Source organism: Populus euphratica, unplaced genomic scaffold (assembly GCF_000495115.2).
Source record: "Populus euphratica unplaced genomic scaffold, PopEup_1.0 scaffold26.1, whole genome shotgun sequence".
NCBI lineage: Eukaryota > Viridiplantae > Streptophyta > Magnoliopsida > Malpighiales > Salicaceae > Populus > Populus euphratica.
The window spans coordinates 900661-912529 of NW_011499896.1; the positions used below are offsets into that span (position 1 = coordinate 900661).

The 11869-nt window shown below is 31.1% G+C and overlaps 1 protein-coding gene across 1 annotated transcript; it reads right to left on the reverse strand.

The window, feature by feature from the left end:
• Positions 1–1581: 1581 nt before the first annotated feature.
• DAL1 (E3 Ubiquitin ligase family protein) lies at positions 1582–5900 on the reverse strand. Its single transcript, XM_011035372.1, has 11 exons — positions 5586–5900; positions 5460–5512; positions 5220–5344; positions 5037–5132; positions 4735–4872; positions 4584–4649; positions 4066–4178; positions 3855–3965; positions 3550–3590; positions 3356–3464; positions 1582–2125 (listed from the first exon to the last, which is right to left on the reverse strand). Exons 1-11 carry the CDS (start codon positions 5660–5662, stop codon positions 2023–2025), a joined length of 1032 nt encoding a protein of 343 aa, XP_011033674.1. The 5' UTR covers positions 5663–5900; the 3' UTR covers positions 1582–2022.
• Between the last annotated feature and the right edge of the window lie 5969 nt (positions 5901–11869).

Sequence of the window (11869 nt, forward strand, 5' to 3'; positions counted from 1 at the left end):
AAATGCAAAAGGAGGGAGAGTCTTAGGAGAATGAATCTCATGTAGAAAAATATAAGGATGAGAAAGCTTAAAAAGAGGAAGAGACTACAACAAAAGAACTTGAAGTAGATATAGTAGAAGAAACTCAACATAAGAATGGTAAAATACACATTAATATTGACATGAAAATAGCTAAAAGCATATATGCTTTACACAAAAAAAAAAAAGTGTAGTTCACAACCTATAGCTTCTAGTTATCCCATGAAAATAGCACCCACACCAAGTTTGGTATTAAGTTTTGTACACATTGTTACCCCAAATCCTATTATACTAAGTTATGTGCATATTGCAATAAGTCCTATTAGCATTCTTCAAGATGTAAAATTATATGGTAGTACCATGTTTAACACTTATCCTCCTTCTTTTCTTTGGTTTTATTGTCCGTCCACCTTAAATCTATAAACTATATGACTACTTGTGGTATTGGTCCTTAACTCGATAAACATGCCTTGATAGAATTTCAGTTTCTCAAAGAGGTAGTTTAAACTCATAAAAAGAGGGATTTTATAACTTTTTTATTTAAGGATCATCCTTTCTTTATGGATAGTAATGGCAATATATATATATTGTTAGAATATCTTAGTTTCATTAGGACAGAAGATGATATAGAGGTGAGAGTATATCCTATCAATTAACCAACAACTTGACCAAACCTTTCCATATGAGTATAAAATTCCTTAATTTTTTATTTATTTATTATCTTTCCACTACTAATAGATTTTTTTTAAAAAAATTTTGAAATATAGGTATTAGCTCTTCAAAGATGATAAGGAGAACATGAACAGAAAACTAGATTTTTAATATTTGTTAATCAGAAAATTACAACTTGTAAGAAAAAACAAATTGAGACTGAGACGGAGGAGAGTTTTCGTGAGTGAAAATCAGCCTATTCTTTCTTGTGTATAGAAAGAAATACTTTTCATACAAAGCTTATATCTCTATATTTTCATGGTGGAGTCCAAAGAAAAAGTGACTAGTTGTAAGAAGATAATTGAGGAGCCTGAGAAGATATCTTTAAATGCTTAAAGTGTATTAGCTAATATATAAAATAAACTAGCATGGACATAAAATAAGTTGAATCGATTATAAAAGAAACGTTCATGTTATGTTAGCAAGCATTCATAGAAAATCAATTATCCAAGATATTTTTGGATTTGTTAGATCAATCAAGTCATATCAACTCAATCTTTATATAATTTAATTTTTTTATATTAAAAATATTAGCAATGTTTAGATTTTTTATTAAAATAGATTAATACAAGTGAACCCATAGCTTGAACCATCTAGTATATTTCTATATCTCAAAAAAAATCATTCCTCGCTCCTCCCTAGCGTTCCAATCCCAAACATGCTTTCATAAACTCACATTCCAAACCAAGTTTTGGGATCAACCGAAGCAATCCCCAATCAAGTTTTAATTATTTGATGTGTAACTAATCCTATAGAGTGGCACACTTCTAAGCAAAATCCCATCTGAGAATTGCGTTTTCATATTTTGGACTCGATGCTTGCCATGAGCATTTTTGGATTAGATCCTTACACTGACAGAAACGTATTGTTATTTGGTTATTAGCACTGGTAGAAAGAAAAATGGCAGCAGTTATAATACAAACAGAAACATTTGTTCAATATTTGGACACCATATTATACAGAACTGGCTAAGAATCACGTTGGATTACAAAGCAAATCAGGATGTTAATCTTCTTTCTAGAAGAGATTTTGTCTAAGATCGACCAGCTGTCTTGAAAATTTCTCCAGAGAATGAATGGGTACATTTTCTAAACATGTACATGTACATGTACACTGCCACCTGAAGCACGTCATTTGGATGGCAAGGAATATACAACTAGAAGACATTGCTGTGAAGTAGAGGACTTTTTTTACACCTTCGAAATCTTCGCATGCGCAGAGAATTCATCTCCCAAGTCCCGACCATGCAAGTGTCCCCATAGTTCTCGTGCTATTGATCTTGGAAGGAATACTTCAATGGCGGAAAGTCTTCACTACCTGCTCTATCCGTCTTCGACAAAGAGGACAGTTGCTCAATTGCGAACAACATGTTGTACAACAGCACATATGACCACACCTACAGATCATAATGAATTTGAAAACTCAATCGCTCTGAAATTGAAAAAATTGATGTCTATTACTGCGAAAAAAGAATGCCCCTTGTTCCTCTTTCCCTGACTCCCGACATGCAACAAAAAATAGGCTTGTAAATAAGTAAAAGCCTTTTATTTTTACTTTTTTAATATAGTCTTTTTGGGGGAAGGAGATCTGAATTTAAAACCTCCCCGAAAAAAGAAAGCTATGGCTATCAATTTCTCAATCATAAGTGTCTTGTATGGTGATGTACAATTTATGATGCAATACCTCCAATGCATGCCACACTCACTCAAAGATGTTATCCTACCAACAAAATAATAAAGATCATTTAATCGGGCACAAGAACTGTGTTAAAGTGCATGCAGCTAGCAATATCCAATAGCATGAGAAAAACCAAAGTATCCATGAAATTTCAGACACAACTAGATTGCAATTACGTGTGAGAAAAATACAGTTTGGTATGAAAAAGCCATTATTTCCAATAAGTTATATAATTTGCAATCTGCAGATGCATCATTTTTTTTTATGAATAAGTAATTGGGAAAACACAGCACTTTATACAAGTAATAAGATAAAAATTGAGAAGGTTGAGAGAAGAAAAAGAAACACCTGGGCAGCTCAAGCTGCATGGCAGGTGAGAGAGGGGTGAGTTGAATATAAGGAGCGGTACTTGGTTCGGGGGTGCATGTGCTTTTAGTGAATGGTGTAGCTGTTGGCTTGAAGTGCTAAGTTTTGGTGAGAGAATTTCGTGAGGAAGAAAATATACCTATAAAATGTGAAACTATCTCTTCATTGAGTGGGGGTATTCCTAGTCCAGTTACCAATCAACAACAATCGTTTATTATTGAGATGCTTCGTTAATACACAGATTCAAATGCTCTGGTCTGCCTTGACAAAAATTTTCTTGTTGGCACTTTTATAAGAATGATAAAAATATTGCAACTGGTACCATAATCTTTACAAGATTACCAGATTACAGATCTTGAATATAATGTTGGACCAATGCTAACAAGTTGATTGAGGTACTAAATGAGATCCATTCACCAACTGGTTTGTGTTTTTACTTTTTTTTCAAAAGTTAGTTTGAACAACATTTATATGTGGAACTTTAACTTAGTATTGCTCTATGCATGTAGTATTGATCCTCTATGCATATATGCTCACTGTCTATTCGTCGAGACACACACAGACAAATCAATAATGTACTTACGGGAGAAAAACAGCATTGTACTCCTGCTCAAGGCATATCACACATAGATCTGGAATTGGACGTTCTCTCTTGGCAACATCTGAACTGTTCTCAGCCTTACCATTTGAACCTGAAAAAAAAATCAAAAAAAAAAAGAAAAAGATATCACATACAAACTATTTTTCCTTCAAAAATGGACATTATGAGCAACTTACCCTCGTTATCTTGGCCTGATCTCTTAGCAGCGGCAAGAACCCTGCAAGAGCCATGCTTTTCAGCTCTATTTGTTACAATCACAAGGAGAAGTCCATATGATAATTCATTCTAAGTAAGTATGTTTCAGAATTAATTTGAATAAGGCAATGTGTATATCGCCCTGAGCACCATACAGGCTAGAATCTGGCAAGGAATAGGACAAAATTTCTATTTGGGAATTGCATGCATATAAATATTCAGACAACTAGCATGTCCCTTCCCTTGAAACATTTTGTCATGAATACCTTCCACCAAAGAAACATACCTGCTCTGCAATTCCCAACGTCGCCTTCTCTCCATGATATACTGTATGACATGCTTGGTGATCAGGAAAGCACCAAAAACTGTCAAACCCAATGAGGCGTACTTATACCACCTGGTACAGAAATATAAGTTCTTTTTTTCAATGGTTTAATGCATAATTAACATAAATATAAAAAGATAAAGCATTATGAGCAGTTAAGAATGCAGGCAACCTTGCCCACTTCCCCAAATTCCCAATGAGTTCATCAATTGACTTTGGGGATACATAAAAAGGTCCTTTATGAGGACGCTGAATCCGAACTGTTCCAATATCATCTTTGACAGCCTGATCATAAAATGAAGAGCTAAAAAATTAGATGACAGTAAATAAAATAACAAACTACGTTAAATATATAACATGACTGGTTTTCAAATCAAACGCTCAGACACTTCAAAACTATAAGTAAAGGATATTTTCAATACAGCAGGCCATCAAAAATCCACATTCACATGATAACTATTGAGCCTCAACATTAATGCATATTTTCAAAATAGAAGTTGAATATCCAGCAATTCTAATATTCACCAGTAACAACTGAGGGAAACCTCATGAATGATTATATCAGATGTATTGTCTTAGCTACCATAATCATTTTCACATTATCATACTGCACCCTGCTGGAAATGTTTGACACCACTTATTGCAAAAACAACACAGGTGTAAATAATTTTAGTTGGTGAGCAATGGTACCTCCCCAACCACAGTCAGTGAAGTACCAGTTGGAAGTACCCTTTCAATTCGCTTAACTCCAAGCATCTGAAATAACAATCATGATAAAACAAACTTGACCCAACAGTACAAATTCTGATGCATAGATAGAAAAACATAGAACAGGGCAGACCTTGAGGCCTTGGAGATAGTCTAATGTTCCTCGTACAAGTGATCGTCCTGACTCTTCAAACACTTCACTTCCAACAGTCAACACAAAACCAGAAGCACCTCGGGCCCCCACAACATACACTCGATCAGTGCCGTCATCCTAATAATGGAAATCCAAAACGGCATGAACAGATTTTCTCTATCAATGATAGTCCAGGAGATACTTATTCCAACATTTAAGCTGCCATCTTGTTTCCAGAGGCAACAATATAGTTAAGAATCGCGTTCGATCGAGGACAGAAGGCACAAGAAACTATCTCTTACCAGGTACCATGGGACCTCTTTACTCATTGATAGCATTAAGGCTGAGTCCTGAATCCAAGATCCGGCATCATTGTGCTTGAGGAAATGTTGTTCAGCCTGAAATTATAACACAAATAAGAATATTAAAAAAAAAACGTCAATTGAGCAGTTATACCCTTTTAAATGATGATTATTTAACATTACCGTCTCCTCTACTATAACACCTCTCAACCCACTAAACTCGCAACTTATTGGAGACTCAGCACCAACTCTTCCAGAGATTGCAACAACCAGTGGTAAGACTTTACTTTCAATATCCAGCAACTTTGCTGAAAGATGAAAGATTTCAAAAGGCCATCATTGCAGATGCGAATGGGAATTCCCTAAACATTCTATAAGAAAAAATTAAGAGAATTTAATCAGTTAGCGGTGCATAAGACATACCCAATTCCTTCAGCTGATTGACTTTTGCAACTGACTTAAGAACCTCCGCATCCCTGTAGGCACGCACATAATGAATTATTAACAAAATATAATAAGGAAAAAAGAGGAATCAAAGAAGGGAGGTACCTGCCGCTGCTCCTGCCAAGTAAATAGAGAGCAGCTCCGCTCAAGCAGCAACTGATTCCACCCCATGGGATCATCATCTTCAATCGCCTACCTCAAAGAAAAACGCAAACTAGCTAGCTAAAATCATTTCCGTATCAAAGGCAAGGAAATGCGAGAATTGGTGGAAGATTATTATTATTAGGCGGAGACAAGAGAGAATTAGATGCGAGGAGTGAAGGAGAGGGACAAGGAAAGGAAGAGACTTTTAACAGCTTTTTTCTGGCCGTGTCTTTCTTCGTGATATCCTAATGGTCCTAGGGCATTATACTGTTTACTTAAAACGCTGGGGATTTTTTTACCGTAGAAATCTATAGATGCGGATGACAGCGTGCTCCATTGTATATTTCTTAAAAATTTATTTTTGTCCTCGAATTTATTTATTTTTTCCGAAGATTTAATTTTAATTGAAGATTAATTAATTTCACCCTGTATTTGTAATCTGTACCGTTTGTCAACCTTATACTCATCATTTTATTTCAGTAATATATAGTTTGCATCATATGTCATTTATATTCACCATTTAATTTAAAATACATATAACTCGTACCGCAAAATATAATACCTCTACCGTCAATATTTTTTGTGCTCCAATTTATTCTTAAATGTATTCAGGATTTTCACGTCAAATGACCAAGATTTTTCATTTTTAATCACAATAATTCCCTTGTAATTTTTACTAATTTGGATTAAACTTTACACAATTGTATACAGCTTTAAATGAAGAATTTACATGATTTATTATTAGATTAACATTTTACATGCCCTAAGATCGTGCGTCTAAACTTCTTTTAGGCCGATGCACGCTTAACTAATTAGGTTTATATTTATGAGTTTTTTATTTTATTTTTTTAATTAATGATTGGATCCTAGGCAAACAAATAATATATTGTTTAATTTAAAAAAAAAATCTAAAATCCAAATCTTAAAAATAATAATAAAAGGTAAATCAAATTAGTTTAGGCTGGCAAACTCATGTGAGGCTAGCCTTTTGTCAAATGGGCCATGAGTAATATATTTTTTGGTATAATTTTATATTTTTTTTTAAGAGTATGATGGGTTTTTATTTAAAAAATAATACTTTTAATTTATAAAACTTTAAGACAATAGTGCAGTTTTGGTATAATTCTAGGTTTTTTTTAAGAGTGTGATGGGTTTTTGTTTAAAAAATAATACTTTTAATTTATAAAACTTTAAGATAGTAGATAGTTCTTGGTTTTGCATTGCAAGTGTCTATTTTTTTTATTGTATTATTAAAAATAAGATAGCTTCAAAAAACATAAAGTTATTAAATTCAATTGAGTTTATGACTCGGGATGCGAGGTTAACAAGTTAACCAAAGTTATTAAACTCATTTGAGTCTCGGGTTGTAAGTTTAGCAAGTTAACCTAAGTTATTTAAAAAAAAAAATTATACAAATTCATCCTCCAACACGGGGTTGATTAAAAATTGAATTGTATAATTTATTTTGATTTATGTTTTATAGAGTTATCGTGGTCTCTAACAAATATCTTGATATTAAGTTGATGTTTAATTTTTCAAGTATTTTTTTTCATATAATTATATAGAAAGTAGTTTCATAAAAAAACAAAGTTATTAAATCCAATGGAACTTATAACTTAAGTCACGAGTTTGACAAGTCAAGCAATGTTTACTCAGGTTGATCTAATACATCATTTTCTTAAAGTTTGAAATAAAAATGTCATCTTGATTTTTTATTTTTATTTTTTTTACAATCATACCACTTATTTATTGATTGTTTGAGCTATCTTTAGACCTATCAAGTTGACTAGATCACATCAAGAAAAGTCCAATATGATTTACTTTAAAGCCCAACGAGTTAAGTAAGAAGTTGGATCAGGAGGTTTTAAAGTCAATCCTCCATGTTGGGTTTAATGACATCATTAAATAACTCATTATGACGTAGATATTTTTTTATGATAAAAGAAATTAGAAAAATATTTTAACTATATTCTTCAAATGAAGTTTTATTTTTTAGAAGAAATGTATTTTGTACCTCAAATATTACACATTTTAGCTATCTTTTTTTTTTTAAATTGATACCCCACTTAAAATTTTAGTTTCGACTCTCGATGAGCACATGCATATACAAGTCTTTCTTTAATAAAAATGATAAAAATGGAATATGTTTAAGTGTGTGTTTAATCGCATTGCATATACAGGTCTTTCTTTAATAAAAATGATAAAAATGGAATATGTTTAAGTGTGTGTTTAATCGCATTGCATATACAGGTCTTTCTTTAATAAAAATGATAAAAATGGAATATGTTTAAGTGTGTGTTTAATAGCATTGCACATGTGATTTCATAAAAGTGTGTTTTGACAAAGATATTATTAATTTAATGATTTTTTTAGGTTTTTTAATGTTGTCATATCAACATTTCAAAATTATTTATCAACACATAATAAAAGCATAAAATTAATATTCTTGTAACATTGCATAAATGTAGTATTAATGATGTATCAAAATTCAATAAGCTCGTGAATGAGGTTATTTGATGTTTAAATTGTGGTTAATCACATGTTCTTCTTATTATTTCATTCTATGTAGCCCATAAAGTATATGATTGTTGGTGAAAATCTTAATACCTACAATATAGTCATTTATGGTGGGTTTAGATATCCTCTTATAATAAAATCAGTGACTTTTAAATAGAAGAATATAACAAATATATAAATAAGAGCTTTAAATTTCACAAACAAGGATATTTATCTTGTTTTTGTATAATAAATATTTTAAGAGTTAATGCATGAATGCTTAGAAAGAAGAAAGATCTAACTTGTTTACCCTAATGATTTAAAGGGTGTTAATAATCCTCAAACCTTGTCATTTTGATGGTGTGAAGAGATTAAAGAGTCATTTTCTTTTGATGATATTAGTGAAGGATAAAAATGTCTAACACATTTTTAATGAGATGAAAATATAGTAGACTTCTAAGAGATCTTTTATACATGTTCATATGTAAGAAGATAATTATTTCTAATATGAATAATTCATTTTAATAGTCTTAAGATAGATTTCAGACCATTTAAGTCTGGCAAATAGCTAAACTAGGAGAGATGAGTTTGAGAATTTATCAGCCCATATTGTTTTAGATTTAACACGTAGTTGAATCTAAATATATTGAGTTTGACAACTTACTAGACTTATAGTGCCTTGGGTTAAGCACACGGCTGAACCCAAGTATAATAGATTTGGTAAGTTACTAGACTCATTGGCCATGCTAAAGATAAAGATTTTAAAACTAAGATATATAATGATAAAAATAGTTATTATTGTAGTTTTAAAATTCAACTTGGGGGTTGATTTGAAGCAAGGCCCCGATCATTGATCAAGGCTTAAATCACGTGTCAGGTTGAGCCGAATCAACGTAAGAATAGAAGTAGTTGTTATCATATTTTTAAAATCCAATTTGGGTCTCGGGGCAAGGCCTAGATCACAGGTCAGATTATTTCGAGTTAACATAAAAATAAAAATAGTTATTATTATATTTTTAAAATCTAATTCAGAATTTGACTCGGGGTAAGGCCAAGATCACAAGTAAAATTGAAAAGTGATTATCATCATAGTATTAAAACCAGACTTGAGGATTGATCTGAGACAAGGCTCGAGCCACATATAAAAAGGTCAACTAAGGTGATCCAAATCAACATAATAATAAAAATATTTATTATTATAATTTTAAAATCTAATTTAAGATTCAACCCTACATGAGGTTCAAGTGATGGGTTAGGAAGGTCAATCTAGTTAACCCAAATTCTTTTTTAAAAATAATCAAAACAACTTTATTCTGACCTAGAAATCTTTCAAAAAAATCCAATAGATTTTTTACCTGTATTTTACCCTAGGTTAACCTGATTCTTTGGCTAAGTCAGGTCGAGTCAATCCTTTCTTAATTTTTTAACTTGAATTAATTCAAGTCTCAGGTCAACCCGCCATGTTAATCATGGCTTTATAACTATTGTTATTATAATATTATTAATTTCAATATTTAATATAAACTAAAGTAATATATATATATATATATAATTATTTTTTAAAATATATAAATTTGATAATAATATATATTACTAGTAAAATAATTTTTTTATATTTTATTTTATTCTATATACAATTATCAAATATAATTTTATCTATATCTTGTTATTTACTTTATATCTTCTCGCTCTTCTATTTTTATTCTTCTGTTCTCTGATAGAATAACTTCTTATTATATTTAGCTTTTATCTGAAGTACTCTTTTGAGATAACCAGCACAGCTAAGGACAGCCTTAATTATAGCCTCAAGGTCTGATAAAGTGGCTGGAAAAGAAGCTATCACATGGCCCTCCGATCACCAAGTAAATACGCCATCGACATCGTTCTGACCCGCATCGAACATGCAAGGGGGGCCTTCTTGAAATCGTCTTCCAGAGGAAAGTACTCAGGAAATTTATTGTCTAGAGCAATTAATTTCTTTGTTAGCAAAAACCATTTTCAGCCAACACTAAAATCATTGAAAGATATGGGAATAAATAAATAAATAAAAACCTTGGCTCGCAATTTAAGAGCTCGGTCCTTGAAACGGACTAACTGAGCCACCTGAATTCCAAATGAAAATGGACATGGTGAAGCAGCATTTGCTGGAAGTTTAGTAGATCCAGCAGTGGCAAAGTTACACCTCTTATGGAAGATAGGGGCTCCCCACAGAATCCACATGTGGATTTTGAAACTGTCGGCTCATTGCATCCCGCAAGTTTCAAGAAATGATTTGATTAAATTCCAAGAGGTGTTGTTTAATTGTCTAGGGTATAGGTTTGTGTTTTAAAAATTATTAATTTAGGTTTTATAAATTTTAGAATCATTAAATATTTACATAATTATTAATTTTAGGACATGTACAACTAGTCAAAATAGATACAAATTAACTCAAATACTCATCTTAATTAAAAATAAAAATAATAATTTAATCATGAGATATGGGGGATTATAATATAAGCAAGAGGTTGATGATGAGATTAATACATTTATTAAGAAATCGATAATCAAGCGATCATACAGAATCACCTTGATGACTCGTGAAAGTAGGTTTCTCTATTAAAAGGGTTAATAAAGTTTTAAAATCTAAAATGTTTAGAAATAAAATTTATGTATTAGATAATCGGTTAATATTTTAGTTCAAATAATTTGATTCATTTTTTGTAGTTAAAATTTATGGTGCCTTGATATGAAAAAATTAGCTATTTGGTAGTTAATACATGCAAAAGATCTTATTTAATGAACATGAAACTTTCAAATATTTAAATCAGTGTATATATAGAAAGTATAATAATATTTTAGAGTGATAAACTCTAAAAATAAGTATGCTAAAAATATTAAGAATAAAAATATTTTAAAATCATTTCATTTGAAGGATTTATTATATATTTATAACTCAATAGTCTTGTTTTTTTATGATGATGATGCGCTAAAGTGGAATTTCACCCTGTAATATTTTTAATTATATCATACCCAAAATAATATACATTGAACCAGTATAAAATGTTAATAGATTTATGCAGGGGTCTAGAAAAACTTTCAATGGAGTGTTAGGCTCGGACAAGATATTGAAACCTATCAAATATAAAAAATAAACACAAGTAAATCGTCTAAATTAAAGTATGTTGGGCTCGGATGTGGTTAATTTAGGTTGATCTAGGTTTTTTTCTTGAATATTTTTTTAATTTTATTATTTGACATTTAATTATTGGATCTTAAATTTTTTAATATTTTTTATAGTTGTCTCAATTTTATATTTCAAATCAAGTGTTAATGATTTTTTTTTTTGTGTTAAAAATATTAACTAAACTTGAAGCATAATACAAAAATGTTTGTGAAAAGTTGGTTAAAATTGCAAGAAAAAAACTCATTCAATAAATTCTCATGGTTTCTTTAAAGAGTCTCACTACTAAATTTTTTATAAAAATAAAATATTTCTATCCAATTAATCTCATTCATGAAAATATTGTAAGTTCCAAATGCTTAACGTATTATTTTCATACGTATGAGTAAAATGCACAATGTTTCCAACAATTCTAAATCAATTTTTTAATCACGAGAACAGAATGATTGGCAAGTGCTCCGATATAGTCGGCCCAAAAATAAGTCCAGCCCAGGGGACAACATGAGGCCGAGGCCTGAACCGGGTCTCAAAACTTACAGTCGGGTCGGGTCGAGAATCCTCACTCGTATGAATCAACTGAAGTGAA

Bases quoted from the DNA above. Each gene is read 5' to 3' on its own strand.
- DAL1 (XM_011035372.1), bottom strand. From the start codon at position 5,662: ATGATGATCCCATGGGGTGGAATCAGTTGCTGCTTGAGCGGAGCTGCT. The intron at 3,465-3,549 runs GTAAGTTGCTCA...TTTTTTTTTCAG, and splicing joins ATCAGGCCAAGATAACGAGG to GTTCAAATGGTAAGGCTGAG. The intron at 2,126-3,355 runs GTAAGTACATTA...TATGATCTGTAG, and splicing joins TACAATGCTGTTTTTCTCCC to GTGTGGTCATATGTGCTGTT.